The sequence below is a fragment of the Pseudonaja textilis genome, chromosome Z (genome assembly GCF_049901715.1).
Source record: "Pseudonaja textilis isolate UNSWEBS1 chromosome Z, rPseTex1.2, whole genome shotgun sequence".
Taxonomy (NCBI): domain Eukaryota; kingdom Metazoa; phylum Chordata; class Lepidosauria; order Squamata; family Elapidae; genus Pseudonaja; species Pseudonaja textilis.
This window is the reverse complement of record NC_142008.1, coordinates 51348616-51370985: the sequence shown is the minus strand read 5'-3', so window position 1 is coordinate 51370985 and position 22370 is coordinate 51348616. Positions and strand designations below refer to the sequence as shown.

General features: G+C 37.4%; 1 protein-coding gene across 9 annotated transcripts in view; it reads right to left on the bottom strand.

The window, feature by feature from the left end:
• ANO10 (anoctamin 10) overlaps window positions 1-22370 on the bottom strand; it is a 200072-nt gene that overhangs the window by 101630 nt on the left and 76072 nt on the right. For 3 of the 9 annotated variants that reach the window (XM_087917765.1, XM_087917764.1, XM_087917766.1), the window contains 5 exons: window positions 19721-19876; window positions 16414-16608; window positions 15816-15950; window positions 5594-5713; window positions 858-1427 (listed from right to left, as the gene is read on the bottom strand). In XM_087917765.1, the coding sequence (XP_087773891.1) occupies window positions 858-1427; window positions 5594-5713; window positions 15816-15950; window positions 16414-16608; window positions 19721-19859 (1159 nt within the window). In that variant the 5' untranslated portion in view covers window positions 19860-19876. The remainder of the gene's footprint in view (window positions 1-857; window positions 1428-5593; window positions 5714-15815; window positions 15951-16413; window positions 16609-19720; window positions 19877-22370) is intronic. The other 6 variants (XM_087917768.1, XM_087917769.1, XM_087917770.1 and 3 more) reach the window with 3 other exon arrangements.

Sequence of the window (22370 nt, the reverse complement as noted above, 5' to 3'; positions counted from 1 at the left end):
TCAAAGTTATATTTTATTCCAAAATTTAAACAGACTCAGATTACTTTTACCTTGCCCAATCTAGAAAGATTAGAATGAAATAATAACTTGCCAAAGGCAGTTCACTTCATAACTTGAACTTCAGTTCTCTACCATTCTAGATTCAAAGTCTGCATCATCTGTTATATATACAAATCTATCCAAATTTTACTTTATAAACTAATTATTATAAAATAATAGAACTTTCATTTCTAGATAATAAAGGAGTCTGCATTAGTTTTAAACTACTGAAACTAACAGGGCAGTGTAGAGTTAATAGATATCAATTTCCTAGAAAACAAAATCTAAACAAGATGGATATTTTAGCTGTCACAAACAAGAGCGCTGAATTTCAATGTTTTCAGCTTAGTAATGTTTTGATCAGCTCTTAAAAATCAGATGAAACCATACAATTGATTATTCTTATTCACAAATTCTTTATTTATGAATTTGCCTACTGTTAAATTTTATTTTTAACAAAAAAATTAATATTCATGGTGCTTTCACAATTATCCGTAAACATGCAGAGAGCAGCAAAAAAAGAAAAAAAAAGAAAACCTGTTGTGCAATACATGTTCCCAGCAGAGGTTTCAGTATTTGCTAATTCAGTGTTCACGATGACTTTATTGAAGATAACTAGTGCCAATAATGAGAATCCTTGTAGTTATGTGTATAAGGTTCCTTCGTGCTAATTATTTTATTGCAGGTTTTATCTTGGCATCTAAATTATTACAGTTTTACTACCATACAAGAGTGGAACTAATTGTTTTATAAAGTATGTTAATAAGTTAATATAGTAACAATAAACAAGAAACATGAAAAAGGTGGAAAAATCTTACCCCATGAGGTCAAGAATTCTGCAGCATATCTATAAATTCGATTTAGAATTTCAATCACAACAGCATAAATTATGCTAGGCATGTATAATATCAAGGCGCTTAATTCATTTTGGTTCTCTTCATAATATAAACGTGCTTGGAATTCCAAGTCAAAATAAATCATCATTATTTGAAGTGAAAAGCAGAGACAAAGGCACACAAATGGAACTGAAACAAAATAAATCCGCAATTGTCTTTTGAAACTGGAATATATTGGTTCTTCTCTGCCAGTGACAGGATTGATACCTAAAACCCCATGAAATCCTGGTCTTGGTTCTTCAAATTGTCGCTTCATCATTAGTGTTCCCCATCTGTAAGCCATAACAGCACAAGATCGTTTCCAGAGTTCAAGGATAACAGTAGACCACAGCAGATTGAATGCTGCAAATAGCACATACTTGTCATAATCTTCCCAATCAAAAACATAATAAGGGATCCCAATGACTGCCATTGGAATTAAAGCAAATGTGATATATTCCAAAAAGGCAAAATAGAAAGCAAGTGTTTCACCAAAATAACAGCGAATTTCATCTGTGAGAGGGAAAAAAAAATATCATTCAGTAGGTAGCAATAACTAACCAACCAGGTGCAGGCCCAGAAGCTAAATAAGGTTAGTCTTCAGTGAATTTATACAACATATAATGAATCTATTTATAAAACTTCATCTCACGATTTTCCTAACTCAAGTCAAGACAAGACAAGACAAATACTCATTTCCCAAAATGGAAATAGGGTCCCATTTACAAAGCCATATTGCTCTATCTCTGGTATATATTTCAGTTATCAGGTATATTCAATCTCAAACATTTTCTCACTATTTAATATTTGTAGCAAAAAATCCTTCATTTCCCTCTGTGAATATCCATTTTTTATTTGTTAATTATACTAAAAAATACAAAAGAATACACCTATACCCATATGTAGTATCAGAAAAGAATCAAATCAATAAGCCAGTATTCCCTCAATTGCTTCTTGCACACAGGCCGTATATGGTCTTGAATTTAGACTAGAATAGAATATAATACTTTATTGGCCAAGTGTGATTGGACACCGAAGGAATTTGTCTTTGGTGCATAAGCTCTCAGTGTACATAAAGAAAAAATAAAATACATTCATCAAGAATCATAAGATATAACACTTAATGATAGTCATAGGTTACTAATAAGCAATCAAATCATAATACAGAACAAATAAAATAATATAAATTGTACGATACAAGCATCACGGTTATAGTTATAAGTTGGAAGAGATAGGTTATAGCAAGGATGAGAAAAATAATAGTAATATAGTCTTATTAAATAATTTGACAGTGTTATAGGAATTAGTTGTTTAGCAGAGTGATGGCATTTAGGAAAAAACTGTCCTTGTGTCTAGTTGTTCTGATGTGCAGTGCCTTATAGCATCATTTTGAGGGTAGAAGTTCAAACCATTTATGTCCAGGATGTGAAGGGTCTGTAGATATTTTCACAGCCCTCTCGTGCAGTATACAGGTCCTCAATGGAAGGCAGGTTGGTAGCAATTTGTTTTTTCTGAAGTTCTAATTATCTGTTGAAGTCTGTCTGTGTCTGTCTTGTTTGGTTGCAGAGCCAAACTAGACCATTATAGAGATGCAGATGACAGACTCATTAATTCCTCTGTAGAACTGAATCAGTAGCTCTTTGGGCAATTTGAGCTTTCTGAGTTGGCGCAGAAAGAACATTCTTTGTTGTGCTTTTTTTATGACGTTTTTGATGTTAGATGTCCATTTTAAGTCTTGAGATATAATAGAACCTAGAAACTTGAAGATCTCTATTGTTGATACTGTGTTGTCTAGCGTTGTAAGAGGTGGGTTTTCCTAAAATTTACCATCATTTCTACGTTTTTCAGTGTATTTAATTCAAGATTGTTCTGGTTGCACCACAAGGCTAGTTGTTCAACCTCCTGTCTGTATGAAGATTCATCATTGTCCAGAATGAGAACAATCACTAAGGGGTGGGATGCTACTGGTTCTGCCCGGTTCTAAAGAACCGGTAACTCTGAAGAGCAGCAGACACCAAACTGGTTCTGTGTTTGCTGCTGTTTGGCCCAGCCAGCTCTAACTTGTCCTTTATTTCCTGCTTTTTCAACCTCAGCTGCTTTGCGCGGCACAGATGAGGTTGAAAAAGCAGGAAAAAAGAGGCTTTTCAAATGCTGTGCACCCACGTGCGCTTTTCAGCTGTCCAGGTGGCACAGCTTAAGGTTTTTTTACACGCACGCCCACAAAACTTAGTCACCGAACCAGTAGTAACACTGGTTGAATCCCACCCCTGCAATCACTGTGGTATCATCTGCAAACTTCAGAATTTCAACAGAGGGATCCTTTGAGATGCAGTCATTGGTATATAGAGTGAAGTGGAGAGAACACACAGCCCTGGGGGATGCCTGTGCTAATTGTACAAGTATCTTATGTGATTTTGCCTAGCTTTACCTGCTGCTTCCTGTCTGTTAGGAAGCTTATGATCCATTTGCAAGTATGGCCAGATAAAGCTAGCTGATTTAGTTTAGTTAGGAGAATATCTGGAATGATGGTATTAAATGCTGAGCTGAAGTCTACAAAGGGGACCCTTGCATAAGTCTTTGGAGATTCAAGATGTTATAGAATGTAGTGAAGAGTCATATTAACAGCATCATGTTGATCTATTTGCTCGGTAGGCAAATTGCAAGGAGTCTAACAGCGAATCCGTGATTGTTTTCAGGTCGGCCCGCACTAGTCTTTCAAAGGTCTTCATAACTACAGATGTTAGAGCAACCAATCTGAAGTCATTCTTCGATGGAAGGTTTCTTCAGCACTGGGATGATAGTAGAGCATTTGAAGCAAGGAGGAACATAGCACATCTCTAGTGATTTATTAAAGATGTGGGTGAAGAGGGGGGCCACTTGGTCAGCACAAGCTTTTGAGCAAGGAGGAATTATCTTGTTTGGGCCTGGTGCTTTTCCTGGCTTTTGTCTGTGAAATACACCTTGCACCTTGTTCTCTGTAATCACCAGAGGTGGTGGGCCCAATGGAATTGGGTAGGGTGCAGGAGGCTTGGCTGTTGTTGGTGTGTCTTGAGATGGGGACTGTGGAGATGGATGGCAATAGTTTCCTCTCAAACCTACAGTAAGGCACACTTAGGTCATCTGCCAGTTGTTGACTTCCTTCAGCATGGGAAGGAGGTTTGCTATAACTGGTGATATTGTTTAAGAGTTTTCAACATGTTTGCTGGTTCATTTGTTGAGAACCGATTCCTTAGTTTTTCAGAGCAGCTTTTTTGCTGCTCTGATCTCCCTTGTTTCTAGCCTGATTGTACAGTATTCTATCACCTTTTCTGTAGATGTCCTCTTTGGAACAATGTAGCTGCTTAAGTGTAGCTGTGAACCAAGGTTTATTGTTACTGTATATTCTCAGGTTTCTGGTTGGCACATATAGGTCTTCACAAAAACTGACATATGACGTTACAGTATCTGTGAGTTCATCCAACTCTGCAGAGATACTTTGAACACAGTCCAATCACTGCAGTCAAGACAAGCCTGTAGCTTTAGCTTTGCCTCCTCATTCCAAGTCCTCACTGATTTAATTGGTTTCATGGTTTTAAGTTTTTGTCTGTAGGCAGGTACAACGTGAATCATGCAGTGACCAGAGTGTTCCACAGCTGCTCTTGGTAAAGACCTATAAGCATCTTTTATTGTTGTGTAGCAATGGTCTAAAGTATTTTTGTCTCTGGTGAGACGGTTGACATTTCGGTAGCTCTTTCCTTAAGTTTGCTTTATTTAGATCTCCTAAAATAATTTGAAATGAATCTGGGTATTTAACTTCAGCCCACATAATCTGGTCAGCTAGAGTTCATAATGCATTGTTTACAAAAGCTTGTGGAGGAACATATACAGCAATCAGGAGAAATGAGGAGAACTCTCGTGGAGAATAGAATGGTTTGCAATTGATAATTAATGTCTCTAAATTCTCAGAATTTCTTTAGTATAGTTATATCTCTGGACAAGTGGCTGTTTATATAAAAATATACTCCGTTCTTTTTACTAGATGTTTCTTCAATTCTGTCTGCTCTATATAATTGAAATTCTGGGATATTTAGGCTGCTATTATCAATTGACGCATTTAGTCAGGTTTCAGTGAAGCAGCAAGCCACTGAGTTGTAAAAATCAGAATTGCATCTATTTAAAAGAAATATTTCATCCATCTTATTAGCAAGTGAATGTAAATTAGTCAGAAAGAGTGAAGGGAGAAGGTTTTTAATTCCACATTTCCTTAGTCTATTCAAAATTCCAGCTCGTTTACCCCTTCTTCTTCTTCACCTCCGGAGACTCCATTTGCTTTTGTTTATCTATTGTTCAAAGGAAATTGTTTCTTCCTATGTTAAGAACTCTTCTGCATTTGTAAAGACAGGGGGAGGGAGTGAAGTCACAGAAAGCCTGCGCATCAGACAAATGTTGCTTGATGCTTACTAGTTGGTCTCTTGTGTATGAAATCCAGAGAATCACAGAGAATTATAAAAAACAAAAAAACTATCAGACAGCATTTCACCAAGATCGCCGTCCATGGCGCCATCTTGGAATAACAATAAATAATTAAATAATTTGCATTTAACATGCAGTCTTATGCTTTGTGAATCTGAAGCTCCTAATAATTACAAAATTTATACAAATCCAAGTCTTTTTTTCCAGAATCAGTAATGTCAACTTACCTAAAGGTTGGTATCTAATTTTTAATTGTTCGTACCATATCTGCCCAAGTTTTTTTAAATGGTCTGGGTCATGAAGTGGAAAAACCTGAAGTAGAATGCCATTAGTTGTTAGCCTTCGCACTGAAATAAATAAAAAAGTTATGTTCTGAAGATCTTATTTATAAATAAAGTCCATTTTCCCAATCTCATATAAGACTACATATATCATCAAACATTCCAATAGCAATATACAGATGTAGGCTTTCACACTTGGTATCTGTTACAATCAGACAGTGTTGGACTTCAGGGTTTAGTGACTCTGGTCTAGAACCCTCAACACTCTATACTTTGTATAGTTCAGAAAAGCCAATGGGGTATTACACATGTGACTATTAAAATAGGAGCCCACTCAGACCATTTAGTTCCTCACTTTGCTTCTGAAAAAGTCAGCCACTGTTGTCAGTGAAATGTCAGGAAAACTGTTCTAAATACCACAGTCACTAAATCCTGAAGCCCAATACTGTCCATTCCAATAGTAGTTATCAGTCATGCTCCAAAAACCTAGAAAGGCACACTGAAGTTCTTCTAAGCAGTTTCCTTTATTGATCTATAGTTAGAAATCTTGCTAAACTAAAGCAGATCACTCACACCATTAAATATATACTCTGAGAACTCCTAGGGTGGAGCCATTTTAACTCTTCCACACAAACTATCTAATCTTCCCTTTTGTTTCTCTTCCTGAGAATCTAGATTATATTGTATCACATCATCTTAACATGGCATTAAGCATTTAGCACAGTGATCAGAGTGGGGAAGAACTTCCCTTTCACTGAATGTCTTCAGACAGAGATGGTATAGCTATTTATCAGGACTGTTTTAATTTGAATTCTTGTATTGGATGGAGCGTAGGGCAGGGATATCAAACTGGATTTCTTCAAGGGCTGGATTAGCATTGTAGGTTTTTGAGCTGTTTTACAGCTGTTTTGAGCCCATTTGGGCGCCATTTTTTCAGCCTGTTTTTGGGCCGGTTTCTGCCGGCAGAATGCTGCTGGAGGCTATGGAGGGGAAAACAAGGTGCGTGGAGGGAGTGGTCCATTTTAGTCGCCAGGAGCTAAATATTTCCAGGCCAACCCTGTGGGCCTTGGGTTTGACACCCCTGGTGTAGGGGATTAATGACTTAAATGATTTCTTCCAATTCTATGATTCTAAAGAAATCATAAATATTTTAGTACTACATCCAAAATGTCATGCATGATGACATCAATATTGACAAGCCAGTTTTTACACTGTATATAATTGGTCCTCAATTTACAAGTTGGAATTAAAATTTCCTTTACTAAGCAAGAAAATAAAGTGATTCGCACCCAATTTTACAACATTTTTTTACCATGCTTGTTAAGGAATCACTGCAGTTCTTCAATGATTCATGGAGTCATTAAGCAAATCTGGCTTCCCACATTGACACTGTCAGAAGCCAACTAGGAAGGTTGCAAATAGTGATCACATGATGCCAAGATGCTACAACCATCATAAATACATGCTAGCTGCCAACCATTCAAATTTTGATAATGTGAGCATGGGGACGTCATGATTGCCATATGCATGAGGATTGGTTGTAAGTCATTTTTCAATGCTGTTATAACTCTGAATAAACAAATGGCTAAACAAATGGTTATATATTGACAATTATCTGTACTACATTTTATCTCTCTAAATTTAAAATTGAAGTCTATTCTGGTTAATTAACTAACAAATTGAACTCTACAAGCATTTAAAGTTGTATGTTTCATATTTTTAAAAATTTCTCACATGATGCAATTTTTTTTGAAAAATTAGATGACATTTTATCATTTCATCAAAAAAATGATAACTAGGGAAAATTATGCCAATACTATTAATGAAATACAGGGAAGCAGAATGAATATGTATTTATGCTGTTATACTATACTGTTACTGTTTTTTTCACAATAACCCTGTGATATGAGTTGGGCTAAGAAAAAGTGGCCCAACGTCACCCTAGCTGTCATGAGTGAGGCAGGATTAGTCTAGTCTGGGTCCTTAACCACTAGACCAAACTAGCTTCTAGTCTATCAGGTTTTAATCTAGCCTCAACCAATGTTGTTCATAATTATTTGGTACCGAGGCCATAGGATAGAGAAGGAAGGGGGGATGACAGCTGTAATGCAGGAACCTTTTTGGGTCATCAAGGGCCATGGTCTCCAAGTTTCCACATGTGAGATTATTGTTTGAGACTGGGCTTGCAGGATCAGTTGGAATTAATTGTTATACTAGCCACCCTCTTTTTTAACAACCTGCTTGTCAACCTCAGGTTTGGCAGTAGAATTCCCCAGGCTTATGGTCCTCAGGACTTCAATCAGTTATCCTTTGGGATGGCTTCAGAAGCCAGAGCACTGCTGAGAGAGGAAAACAAAGAACAAATCCAGCAAACAAAGATCAGAGCTGCTATTAAGGCCTAACTTGTGGTAGTAAGAACATTAAATGCCAGTATTTCTTCATATTTACTGAATTCACAGAGTGTCACCCAATGGCCTTGTTCAAAGTCACCCAGTTCTTCCTTAAGGAGAGCTTGGATATCTTCTTCAGGATTACATGGAGGAGTTTGTGCAACACCTGACAGATAAAATTGCTCAAATTCGCTCTCGGTTGGAGTTCAAGCATGGTGCAAGTCCATTACAGATACCCTGGGAATGGTCTTACCCTGTTATTATCTCAAAAAAGTTTTGATTCTTTTGGACTTGAGTAAGAGGACAGATGCTTTAAAACTGTCAGTATATCTACTTGTTTTTTAGATCCTTGCCCCTTTTGGATATTGAAAACCTCTGAGATACTGACTTCTGAGTAGTAGCATGCAATGATTAATGCATCATTGTAGCATAGGGTATACTTTTCCTGATACCTTTTTCAGGAAGCTGTGGTTCTCCCCCTCCTTAAAAAAACATAATTACACCCCCAACTTTTGGCAATTTTTCCCATCTTCCCTTTCTAGGAAAGATGGTGGGAAAAGTGGCTGTGCTGCAGCTTCAAAGGGTCCTGGATGAAATGGATTATCTGAACTTTTTTTCAGTTGGGTTTCAGGTTATGAGACAGAAAGGCATTGTTATGCCTGCTGATGGTCTCTGGCAGGAGCAGGGTATGGATAGTGCATCCATCCTTGCTCTCCTTGACTTCTAGGTGACTTTCGTACCATTAACCATGGTATCATTTGGAATGGCTGCAGGATTTGAGATTGGGTGGAACAGTATTGTACTAGTTCAGTTCCTTTCTCCATGGTCAGTTTCAATTGTGCGATAAATGCAAGAAACCCAGCCCATGGCCACTGTTGCAGAGCTCAGCACACTCTCTGCTCCTTTTTAATATCTACACGTAATCACTAGGTGAGATCATCCAGCACAACAGGATGGGATATCACCAATATGCTGATAATAATCCGCTTTACATCTCCAATTCTAGTAACCCGAGTTGATGCTGTGGCTGTCTTTTCATGGTATTTAGAGGATATAGTGACCTGGATGTGAGATAACAGGCTTCAGTTGAACTCTGGTAAAATGGTATGGCTGTGGGTATGAAGAGCCTTGGAGATTTATCATCTTTAGTTCTGGATGGGGTAGCACCTGGTGCATAACTGGGGGTTTCCTTAGACTTGCAAATCCTATTGAAATAGCAGGCCTGGAAATAATAAAGCAGCAAATAACAGCTATAACCAACTAGATCAGCAGAAAAGAAGTTTGAATTGCTAATTATAGGCAGGATCCAATTTCAATCCAATCTGAAATGTTTCTACCAATCCATCAATTGAGAGGCTGCAGTGAATCAGTCAGTATATGACAAGGAAGAAACAGTATAATTCTGAGTGCAGATATGGGATAACTCAAAGAAATACAACAAGAATGCAGCTTGGTTAACGGATGTGGATAAGATTAAAAAAATAAACTGAAATGAAAGAACTAGTAGTAACAGCAGAAATGGTAGAGAAAAGAGCAAGGAAGATCAAGAATTGGTCAGCACCAGTGAATATGAATTACATGATTTTTGATTGAAACATCTAACTAGTCTACATCCATTCATTGCTAAACAATTTAACAACATACTGCAAATTGAAGAGTAGCTAACATCTGGAAAAGCCTACTTGATAATGAAAGATACAGCAAAGGAGGCAGCACCAGGTAACTACAAGCCAATTACCTCTTTATCAACAACTTTTAAATTGCTAACTGATAACTGGTGCTGTCCAATAGCATCTAGTTGAAAACAATCTCTTTCCATCTGAGCAGAAAGCAAACTGCTCCAATAGCAGAGGAACAAACAGTAAATTCCTAATTGACAAAATGATTTTAGAAAACTGCAAGAAAAGGAAGACCAACATGAATGTAGCATGGATTGATTACAAAAAGGCATTTGACACTGTCATATGACTGGATAATCAAGTGTCTAAAAATAACAGGAGTCAGTAGAAAAATCAAAAGCTTTGTACAAAGATCAATGGTACAAATAGAAGACACAGTTGCAGATCAATGGTGTCAGACTGGGAGATGTTAATATCAAGAGAGGAATATTTCAAGGAGATTCACTGACACTGTCATTGCACTGTTTCCTCTGTTAACAATACTGAATAATTCAGGCCATGGCTATCAAACATCAAAAATATTTGCCAGACTATCAACTTCCTTTAGATCAGGGGTGTCCAACCTTTCACCTTCCCTGGGCCACATTAGAAGATGAAAATTTGGTTTGGGCCGCACATAAAATAAAATAACAGTAACGATACCTGATCATCCCAAAAAAACATAGGAAACATAGTTAACATATTAAATTTATTTGGAAATGAAGTTAGTGAGATGTTTTTATTATTTATTATTAATTATTTATTAAAAATTATTTATTTTTTATCACGGTTTTTTTATCACAGTTTTTTTATCACAGTTTATTTTCCGGCCAAATTTTGCGGGCGGGGGGAGTGGGGGAAAGCTCACCCGCCTCACGCCTACCTCTCCTCCTGCAAATGGCCCGGCTGGATGAGGCAGGACTGGAAGGCAGAAGCAGCAGCAGCAGCGGGGGCAGAAGCCTTCCCCGCCACGCTGCTGCTTCTGCCCCGCCGCCCCTGCCGCCGCTGCCCCTGCCACCGCTTCTGCCCCGCCGCCGCTTCTGCCCCCGCCGCAGGGGCAGCAGCGGCAGGGCAAAGCAGCAGCGGTGGTGGGGGCAGAAGCGACAGCGGGGCAGAAGCGTGGCAGCGTGGGGAAGAAGTGGCAGGGGCAGAAGCGGCGGCAGCGGTGGGGGCAGAGCGGCGGGGGCAGAAGCGGCGGCGGGGGCAGAGCGGCGGGGGCAGAAGTGGCAGCAGCGGCGGGGCAGAAGCGGCGGGGGCAGAAGCAGCAGTGGTGGCGGGGAGGAAGTGGTGGTGGGGGCAGAAGCGGCGGCAGCGGCAGGGAAAGAAGTGGTGGCGGCGGCAGGGGAAGAAGCGGCGGCGGTGGGGGCAGCAGTGGCGGGGCGGCAGCAGCAGGGGAAGAAGCGGCAGGGGCAGAAGCGGCGGCGGTGGGGGCAGCAGCGGCAGCGGCGGGGGCAGCAGTGGCGGGGGCAGACGGCGCCCGCCTTTTCTCTTGCTGCTTGGCCTGGCACTCGCCTCGCCCTGCCTCGCGCCTGCCTCTCCTCCTCCTCCTCCTCCTCGCTGGCTCTGGCACGAAGGTTGGGGTGGGCACTGGGCCGCATTACGAGGCGACCTGGGCCACATGCGGCCCGTGGGCCGCGGGTTGGACAAGCCTACTTTAGATGGATGATCTGAAATTGTATGGATAAACACCATCTGAAATAGAATCATTGCTCAATATTGTCGGTATATATAGCCAAAATATTGAATAGAGTTTGGCTTGGACAAATGTGCCACACTTACTATCAAACAGGGAAAAATAGTGAAAACAGAAGGAATCAAGATGCCCCATGAAAATAACATTAAGAGTTTGGATGATTATTACTACAAATATCTGGGTATCAGGGTGGGATTCAAATTTTTTAACAACTGGTTCTGTGGGTGTGGCTAGGTGGGCATGGCCATGTGACTGGGTGGGCATGGCTTCTTTTTTTTTTTTTTTCAGCAACCCCCCCCCCCTTTTTTTTTGCCTCCTTGGCTTCAGAGAAGCCCTCGGGGGACATTTTTGCTCCCAGAAGGCTCCCTGGGGCCCAGGAGGCAAGAAACAGTGCACTGGGGAGTGGGGGCAGCTCCTTACCATACACCCATTTTTGCCTCCTGGGCCTCAGGGAAGCCTTCTGGGTGAAGCAGAAAGACAGCAAGGGGGATCCCGGCACAGCTGATCATTGGAACAGCTGATCATCCAGAGGGACAAAAAAAAGAAATATCCTAAGGAGTAACTTGGCGGGGGAGAACGCAGTCAGCAATGTCGGGTTAAGTATTTAGGGATATACATTACATCAAGATGTAGTACACTGAAGGAGGATAATTATTTTAAACTCAAACAGCAGATTGCGACAAATTTGACAAAATGGGAAAATTAACAATTATCACTGATTGGGAGAATATCTACAATTAAGATGAATGTATTGCCTAGAATCTTATATTTATTCCAAACAATTCCAATCCGACTAGGGAAGGATTTTTTTGAAGATTTAAATAGAATTGTGTTGAAATATATTTGGCAGGGCAAAAAAGCAAGAATAAAATTAAAATTGTTACAAGATGCAAGAATAAGAGGAGGATTTGCCTTGCCTAACTGGGAGTTGTATTACCAAGCAACAAATTTGATGTGGGGAAAGGAATGGATAACATTAAGGAACAATAGACTATTGATCTTAGAAGGGCATGACTTGCTGTTGGGATGGCATGCCTTCCTTTGGTATAAGGGAACTAAAACACAGGGGTATTTTAGAAGACATTATATTCGAGGGTCATTATTTTTGAATTGGGAGAAGATAAAAAGACAATATTATTTAAAAATTCCACTATGAATATCTACCATTGAAGCTTTTACTTATCCAATAATATATAAAAAGGAACAAACAGTTAGATATGGGGAGATATTGAATGAAAAGGGTGAACTTAAATCTATGCAAGCATTGGAAGAACAAGGTGTAAAAATGAATTGGTTTTCATATTTGCAAATACAATTTAGATTTGACAAAGATGTTAAAGCAGAAGGAATTTATGATAAGTTGACTGACTTAGATAAGATTTTGATGGGTACTGATGAAAAGGTAATTAAAAAACTTTATGGGCACTTATTAGAATTTAAATTGGAGGAGGAATAAGTTAAAGAAATGATGATTGCTTGGGGAAAAATTTTGGATATGAAATTGATTTAGAAAAATGGTAAAAATTTTGGTCTCAGAATTATAAAATGACAATGTCAACTGCATATAAAAAAAATTTGTGTAAGATGTTTTACAGGTGGTAACTACCCCCAATGAGACTTGAGAGAATGTTTAAGAATAAATTGAATAAATGTTGGAAGTGTCATCAGATACCTGGTTCATATTACCATATGTGGTGGACATGCTCGGACGCAAAGAAATATTGGACTAAAATCCACACATGGTTGGAAAAAATGATAAAACAACATATAGAATTACACCAGAGATCTTTTTATTGGGAATTATACCGGAAATATGCAACAAAGAGTTGAAATATTTGATTGTAAATGTACTAACATAGTGGCTAGGATTGTATTTGCTAAGAATTGGAAAAATGATAAAATACCTATGCAGGAGGAAGTTATTAAGAAAATTATGCACTGTGCTGAAATGAGTAAATTGACATTTGAAATTAGAGAACAAGAAAATAAACAATTTTATATGATATGGGGTTTTTTTTATCAATGGTTGGACAAAAAGACATAGTAATGTAATAGACTAGATAATTTGTGATATAAATTTAATAGATTGATATAAGACATAATATAGACATTAATAACCATTGATTGAAAGTATAACATAAATTTTAAGATAAAACTTGGAACATCTCGTATAAAATGATGGAATAAATAGTTTAGTCATGGATGTTTAATAACTGATATATATACAAGAATATGTTAGTTCAACAATGTGAACATTGATATAAATTGTGAGTAAATGACTACAAAAGAATAGCACAAAAGATTTGTAATCAACTTACACACTGTATGTATATAAAATGGAAGAGGTTTTATGTTTTGTATGTGTTTGTTTGTTTTTAAAAAATAAAAATTCTTTTTAAAAAAGAGTTTGGATGATTATTACTACAAATATCTGAATATCAGGAGTGGGATTCAAATTTTTTAACAATCAGTTCTGTGGGTGTGGCTAGGGGGGCATGGCCATGTGTCTGGGTGGGCATGGCTTCTTCTTCTTCTTCTTCTTTTTTGGCAGCAACCCCCTCCCATTTTTTTGTGTCCTTGGCTTCAGGGAAGCCTCCTGGAGGGCATTTTTGCTCCCAGAAGGCTTCCCTGGGGCCCTGAAGTCAAAAAACGGCACACCGGGGAGCAGCTCCTCACCATGAGCCCCTTTTTGCCTCCTGGGCCTTAGGGAAGCCTCCTGGGTGAAGCAGAAAGACAGCAAGGGGGATCCTGGCACAGCTGATCATTGGAACAGCTGATCATCAGGAGGGAAAAAAAATACCCTAAGGAGTGACTGGGTGGGGGAGAACACAGTCAGCGATGTCAGGCATGTGCACAATGTCACGCATGCGCAATAAGGATGACTTGGTGAGGAAGGAAGGGGCGGGCAGAGAGGGGCAGGGCCGACCAGGGGCACAATTTGCTGGTTCTCCAAACTGCACAGTATCATATAGAACCGGTCCAAACTGGTAGAATCCCACTCCAGCTGGGTATCCTTTCAAGCTGACAACATCAAGCACACTGAAGTCAATAAAAAGATTAGAGATGAATACATCAAGAGAGTGTAGAAGATCATATAGTCCAAACTCAACGGAGAAAATACCATCAAGGCTACCAACACCTGAGCAATTCCAGGTATTAGATACTCAGCAGGAATAGTGGACTGGACTCAAGCATAATTAAAAATAATAATAACGACCCTTCATCCTCACAGCAACATTGACAGACTCTGCAAAGGTAAACAAGGTGGGCATGGAATGTTGCAAGTACATCAGATAGTTGAAGAAGATAAAAAAGCTTTGGAAGAATATCTGAAGGACAATGAAGAAGTGGAACTAAAGTTACTTTGCCCGGAAAACTTACTGACTACTGGGGAGACCAATCTGGACTACAAGAAAAGATCAACTGAAGACCAGAATGCAGACAAAGCACTACATGGCCAATACATTAAAAAATTGTAGGGAAAGCAGATAATAACAAGATATGGCAATAGCTAATAGCAGAAAAGTTGAAGAGGTCAAGAGACTAATTCTGGCCACACAAGACCAATCCTTAAGGACAAACGTATACAAAACCAGAATTGAGAAGATAGCAACAGACAATAAGTATTGCCTATGTAAAGAAGCTGAAGAAACATTGGACCACCTAGTAAATTGCTGCAAGGCTGAGTACAAGTGGCAGCATGACAAAGTAGCAACAATAGTGCATTGGAAGATCTGCAAGAAATACATTTGCCTGCAAGCAAGAATTGGTGGGACCACAAAATAGAGAAAGGCACAGAAAATAAAGAAATTAAACTGCTCTAGGGATTTCAGAATTCAAACAGATAGGCACCTGCCACACAACACCCCAGACTTAACAATTGTCAATAAGAAAGACAAAAAAGTCTGAATAGTAGGTTTAGCAGTGACAGCAGATTAGAAGAGAAAGACCTGGAGAAGATAACAAAATACAAAAACCTACAAATAGAAATAGAACTACTGTGGCAAAAGCAAGCAAAGGTAGTACCAATAGTAATAGGGATTTTGAGTGCAATCCCAAAACAACTGGAGCACCACTTGAACACCATTGGTATTGGCAAATACTCCATCAGTCAATTGCAAAAGGTGACTTTACTGGGAAAAGCTTCCATCCTGCGATGATATCTCTACAACCATCAAACATCTACATCTGCCTATCCTAGGTCCTTGGTAAGAACTTGATTGGTAAACAAAAATGCCAAACTCAGTCTGAACATTTGGCTGATTGTGCAATGATCAATAAATAAGTAACTGAAACTATGGGAGTTGTGCAGACAATATTTACCATAGCAACATTATTCAATGCTCTTAAATGAAGAGCCAAAGATTTTTATATTTTAATTTTTAAATATAATTACATATGTAATGCAAAATTAATGAATTACTCACTAATTGACTTTCCTGGATAAAGCTTTGCCTGAGGATAGCCAGGGATCATCTTTTCATTTTTAGCTCTTAAATTTTCAAGTTCATGTTTGACAATGTACTGACATTCTGCCATTGTAAGAAAATCATGATTATCCTCTAAACAAAAAAAAATGCATTGTTGAAAACTAGATTCTTATTTTGATAAGTTCCAAGCAAAAGTAATTACATGGTGATTCTAAAATCCTGTATATAATATGACATATTCAGAAATAAGCTTTCAATATCCATGGAAAAAGTCTCCACATTCCTAAAACAGTTAATTATTAAGGGAGATGCTATATATTTATTAAAAGTATAGATTATAAGGTTTAAAAAAATATTTAATATGAATACTGAATAACTTTTATAATCACAGAAAACTTAAGTTTAAGAAAAATATTCAAGCATTTTTACATTCCAAGTTCAGAAGATCAGAAATTAACAGAATGCTGGAATTCTGGGCAAAATTTACCCAATTACATTATGCTTATTTATTTCACAATATCTCCTGAAAAGGTTAACAGTGTGATCCTAAATAGCAAGAAACATAAATTGATTTTACAATTAACTTTTTGTTTACCTGCAAAATCTTTAAAATTTTTTCTAGATGTATATGTAAATGCTCTCATTGTATTATCATTACATTCTTTAACCAACCCTACAGTTTCAGCTCCTAGAAGCAGCCTTAAATAAGATGCTCCAACAAGATATATGTTCTTGCTTCCTTCAATCTCTTTTCCTTCCTCCACCAAAGGTTTAACTAAAAGTTGGGCTCCTTCAAAAAGGAAAACAAATGAAGTAGATTATTTAAGGTCATAATGAAGAGGATGTACTATGTGTATTATATTCACAGGTTTTGCTAAATCATAAACATGGGAATGACAGCTATATTCACAAAACTTGTTTGGATAAAATTAAACCAATTACACAGTGATTTCATTTATTGGGTCATTTCTGTCGTGAAATTCTTGGATTCAAAGGCAGTACTGAATTAGGAAAGGTTAGAAATAAGTAGACCCAGAGGGGAAGAAAAAGAAACATCAATGGAAACTGATTAGATTAGAATATTTTCTAATATTTTCAATTAAATTATACATAAAGCATTAATACATTAGTTTATTTTAATACTCATAAAAGCAAAATAAAATCAAAAGCAACAAATAAAAAAGCAGAGTCTTGACTATCAAAACCTTTTATGCAAAATATTTTCATATAAACTGTTTCAAACACAAAAATCCATAAAAGTCAGCTTCAAATATTCTGAAAATGGCATTGAGTGCACCACTGAAGGAGCTGAAAAATCAAGTTAGGGTGTAGTAGAGATATAGATCCTATAGGGGGGGCAAGCAGCACACTGCTGTGCCTCTGGGCCTCAAATACTTATATGATCTCACTCCATGTTCCGGGCTGGTAATTCCTGGACTGGTACAATGATCTCATCTGTTAACATCACCACTATTCTTAAGGATTGATGGGGGATTTCACCAATCCTAATGCTGTACCTACGTTGCCTTTGCCTGCTTTGTAAAAATCATATAAAAAGAATAAACGCTGCCCAGACAGTTAGACATCTTGGCACACTAAAAATAACTGGTCTTTGAACTCCATCATTAGGGATAGATTGTCATGGAGAAAACCTAACTATGTAGTTACTAAGAGTCAACCCCAACTTCATGGCACGTAGCCAATTAATAAAATGATATTCTATCCATATAATTATTTTTTCAAAGTTTTCAATTAAAAAGAAAAAACTCATTGCCATTACGGAGACTTGGTGGGATGAAACTCACAAATGGAATTACAGCTACAGAGATTTAAATTATTTAAAAGAAAAATTATTTAAAAGAGAAGGTGAAGTTGCACTATATATAAGAAATAACTACATCTCTACAGAAATAGAGCACAACAATGATGAAAACTGCCACGAATGCATCTCGGTTAATATAAAAAGGGGGAAACTGACATTGCTATAGGTGTATATTATAGGCCACCCAACCAAACTAACTTTTTGCTAGTCAGTTAACTAAGGTATGTAGGAAGCACATCACAATAGTAATGGGGGATTTTAACTACCCTGACATCAATGGGAGACAAACTCTATACCAAGTGGAAGATCAAACAGGTTCCTGACAAACCTAGCAGATAATTTTCTTTCCCAAAAGTAGGGAAGGGAACAAGGGGACCAGCCATATTGGACTTAATTCTAACAGAGATGGAATGATAGAAGGTGTTGAAGCTACAGGAATCTTGGGGGTGGGGGTGGGGAGAGTATAACTATACTATTTCAGACAAATGTGAAGATGCTTTTTGTGGATTTTAGTTCTGTGTTTAACACAATTCTTCCACAAAGACTAGTGTCTAAACTTCTGGACCTTGGGCCTTGTAATTCAATCTGCATTTGGATTATGGATTTCCTGTCTGGCTGCTCAGAGGGTCAGATTAGGTAATCATACCTCTTCAGCCTTATTCTTAACACTGGTACACCACCAGATTGCGTGTTGAGTCCCTTACTCTATACTCTTTATGTACATGACTGCATTCCCACTCACGTTAGTAATACTGTTGCTAAATTTGCAGATGATACAACAGTGGTAGGATTTATTTCTGGGGGGTGGTGGATGAGACTGCCTACCAAGATGAGGTGGACCGGTTGCTTTCGTGGTATGGAGACAACAACTTGGTCCTCAACACCAATAAGACCAAGGAGCTTATAGTGGATTATAGGAGTAGACCAGAGATCCAGCCCAATGGAGACCAAGTGGATCAAGTGGCCAATTTTAAGTTTCTTGGTGTTACCCTAAAAAAGGACTTGACCCGGGGTGTCCACATTGCAGCTCTGGTCAAAAGGGCCCAGCAGAGATTATACTACCTGAGGCTTCTCAGAAAACAACAACTGAATAAAAAACTGCTGGTGACCTTCTACCGCTGCACCATATAGAGCATTTTAACATACTGCACCTCTGTATGGTTTGCCAATTGCACAGTGGCAGATTGGAAGAGCTTTATAGCTCCCGCTGCCTTAAGAAAGTTCAAAACATTCTCAAAGATCCATCTCATCCTGGGAACCCTTTTTTTGAACTATTACCATTTGGCAGACGGTACAGAATAATAAAAACAAGGACAAATAGGCTGAAAAACAGCTTCTATCCCAGGGCAGTAGCTCTTTTGAATTCTGCTGTATAGTGCAGTGTTGGTGTGGTGTCGAGGGTTTCCCATTCAATTTGTGAAGGGTGAAGGATGTGTGTTTGTCTTTATTTTAATGGTCATGATGTGCACTGAAGATGGTGTTTGCTTTCATTGTATGAGGTGCAATGGCAATAAAGTAAACTAAAAAAAATGGTTGTCCAATCTCTTTAAAACTTTCAGTGTTGGAGCATTCACAATCTCTGGAAGCATGTTGTTCCATTGATTAAGTGTTCTAACTGTCAGAAAATTTCTCCTTAGTTCTAGGTTGCTTCTCTTCTTGATTAGTTTCCATCCTTTGCTTCTTGTGTAATCTGAGAGCTTCTAACGTAAGCAAATTCCTAAATATGAAATTAATTTTCTTAGTAGTTGAAACATATTCATTGCCTGCATAAATTCTTGTGTTATGGAAGAACAGACAAACTGAATAACTTAAACACATATCTCAGCACATATCCTATGTCTGTAGCTAAATACAACATTTGGACTATTTCTCTTGTTAGATTCAAAATTATTTTTATTCTTCTCACATTCACATTTCCAAAATAGATCACAATCTTTGCAAAAGAAAAATGTTTAAAAGTAGCTTGAAAAATCTTTTTGACTGCATATACACATTCTTTTCTAGTGTGTATTATAAATCAATGTTCACAAGAAATGTCAATGGTGCTTATAAATTGCCTAATAAAACTAAGGGCACTTACCTCCATTCTTCTTCTTCCCTACAATCTTCTGCATCAGCCACTCTTTGGTTTCATCTTTGGTATTTTGTGCAAGTTCAACCACCACCAAAGGCTTGAAATTAGCCTCAAACGTATCATATGCAGACCAACTTATCTTCATCTTTTTGGACAACCAACCTATCAAATAAGTAGAAATAAAAAGTTTTGTTGTGAAAGATGGCACTATTCAAGGTAGTATTGTTACAAAGCAACTACTTTTTGTCTTTTTTCATTTTTTGGGGTGGGGTACAGCAACAGCAAAATTTTACTATCAAACTGAAAAAGACATTTCCAGTTTATCTGCATATTTTCAGTCAAGTCCTGTTGTTTATGCTGACATTTTTCAATGAACCCTATTTCCTTCTTCATTTTGGTATACTCTGAGTTCTAAACTCTAAAGTTTTGAGATTTTTACACCAATTATCTGCAGATTACACTGAAACTAAAAATATTTGCAAGGCACCTCGAGAAACGTAATGTATGTTAATCCTTGTATCAAATATGGTACCGGTAGATATGTTAAAACAGAAGTTTATCCTGATGTTTTAGTTTCTAGTTATTTATTTTTTAGAGGTTTTTTTTAAAAAAATCTATTTTTTGTATAATCTTAAAACTATTTAACCTGAACTAACCTGAGTTTAAAGATTCATTACATTACATAAGGCTCTAGCCATACAACTCAAACCAATACATATTTATCATTAGTAAGGTATTTATAATGTGCAATATGACACATTGTTCAGATAATAGGACTGCGGGCTTAGTTATCAAATTATTTTAATCCTACAAAGATAGAACTATAATATACAAAGATTTATTCTATGTTTCTCCATTCAATTTTCAGCCACCTACTATTTCAATAAGTTGTATTTTCTATTATCAGCATTTAGAGACTAGCTAACATCTATTTTTTCCACAAACCTAGGAGAATGTTAATAAATTTCATTCAGATTGAGACCAACCTTTTAAGGGAGGCCATGTCAGGATATAAAACACAAGGATTTCAGAAATACTATTTTACTAGAAAACCTGTCAAGAATTTCGCTCTGCCCTATCTCATATTTTCCCACCCCAAGCAAGATGTGATTTTTTCTTTCTCATGCTCTCCATTTCCCCTAGACTCAGTTGTTTCTCTTTAACCATCCAGCCATTCCTTTCCCAAGACTATCTCTACATTGCTTTACAGTGCTTTATCTTTCTGTAGCTCCCTTGTCTTAGTATTTCTATCTTAATTAATTTAGTTCTGTACAACCATGCTTATTTCTTTTGTTCCTTAGGTTATATCATCCCCCCTTTACTTTCAACTTTTCTTTGATTTAATTTTTTTCTCTTAATTTGAGGTTTCTTGCACTATAGTAAATTTGGCCGTCTCAACTGATTTTGTGCTAAATTCACTCAGTTTTACATAGAGCTGATGCAAGAACTCATTGCCAGGCTGCAGTACTATGCTCTGGGGGACTCTTTCTATTCACTGATAGTTCCTAGGGTCTCTTGCTCTGGAACTCTTATGGATGTTTGCTAGTCCTGATCACTGCCAAATCCTAGGGTCTCTCATCATTCTTTGTTGTAAGTTTTCTGATACCCTTTTATCTAGGGTTCTATACTCTAGCGCTGTTCGGTCAGATACTGCTTCACCCCACCCAGTCTGCTGCTATGGAATGTTGTTGGCCTACCCTGGCCTCTTCAAACAGCAGTATTGCTGAGATAATTCAAGAGCCTTTTTTTTTTTTTTTTTGTTCTTTGTTCATTTTTATTATTTTTCCATAAAAATTTTTACACAACAACAACAAAACATAAAAGTATCAGCTCCCCCATATTTTTGTACACACCGTAAGTCGGTTGGTCCATCGGTTTTGTGCATTCACCTCATAGTCACAATTACAGTTACTTTATATAATACTCTTATCAATACAAATTTATAAATCCTAGTATCTCTATTAAAGAAAAAAAAAAAAAAAATTTGACTAAACTTTTATTCGGTCATGCCTTTATGAGATAACTATATTTTAAATATTTTATTCTAAAACAAATCTTATAATCATACCAATTCTATCCCAAATATGAAAAAGAAAGAAACAAAGAAAACTATTATATAAATATAGTATCAAAAACCAATAAAAGGAAAGGGAAAATAAAGTCATTATTATTCCTTATTATCTAACTTTTATATTTTAATATTTCATCATTCAACCATTGATAGAAAAGATCCCAAACTAAATAAAATTGTTTATCTTCTTGCTCTCTAATTTCAAAAGTCAATCTACTCATCTCAGCACATTCCAAAATTTTCTTTACAACTTCTTCTTGCAATGGAATTTTCTCATTTTTCCAATTTTTGCAAATACAATCCTAGCAGCAGTCAATACATTTACAATCAAATATTTCAACTCTTTACTATAAGTATCTGGTAGTATTCCCAATAGAAAAACTCCGGTTTCAAGTCTATATGCTTCTTTGTCATTTTTTCCAGCCACATGTGGATTTTAGTCCAATATTTTCTAGCATCCTCACAAGTCCACCACATGTGATAGTATGAACCAGGTTTCTGATGACATTTCCAGCATTTTCGGTTTGTTCTTAAACATTCTTGCTATCCTTGTCGGGGAAAATGCCACCTGTAAAACATCTTATA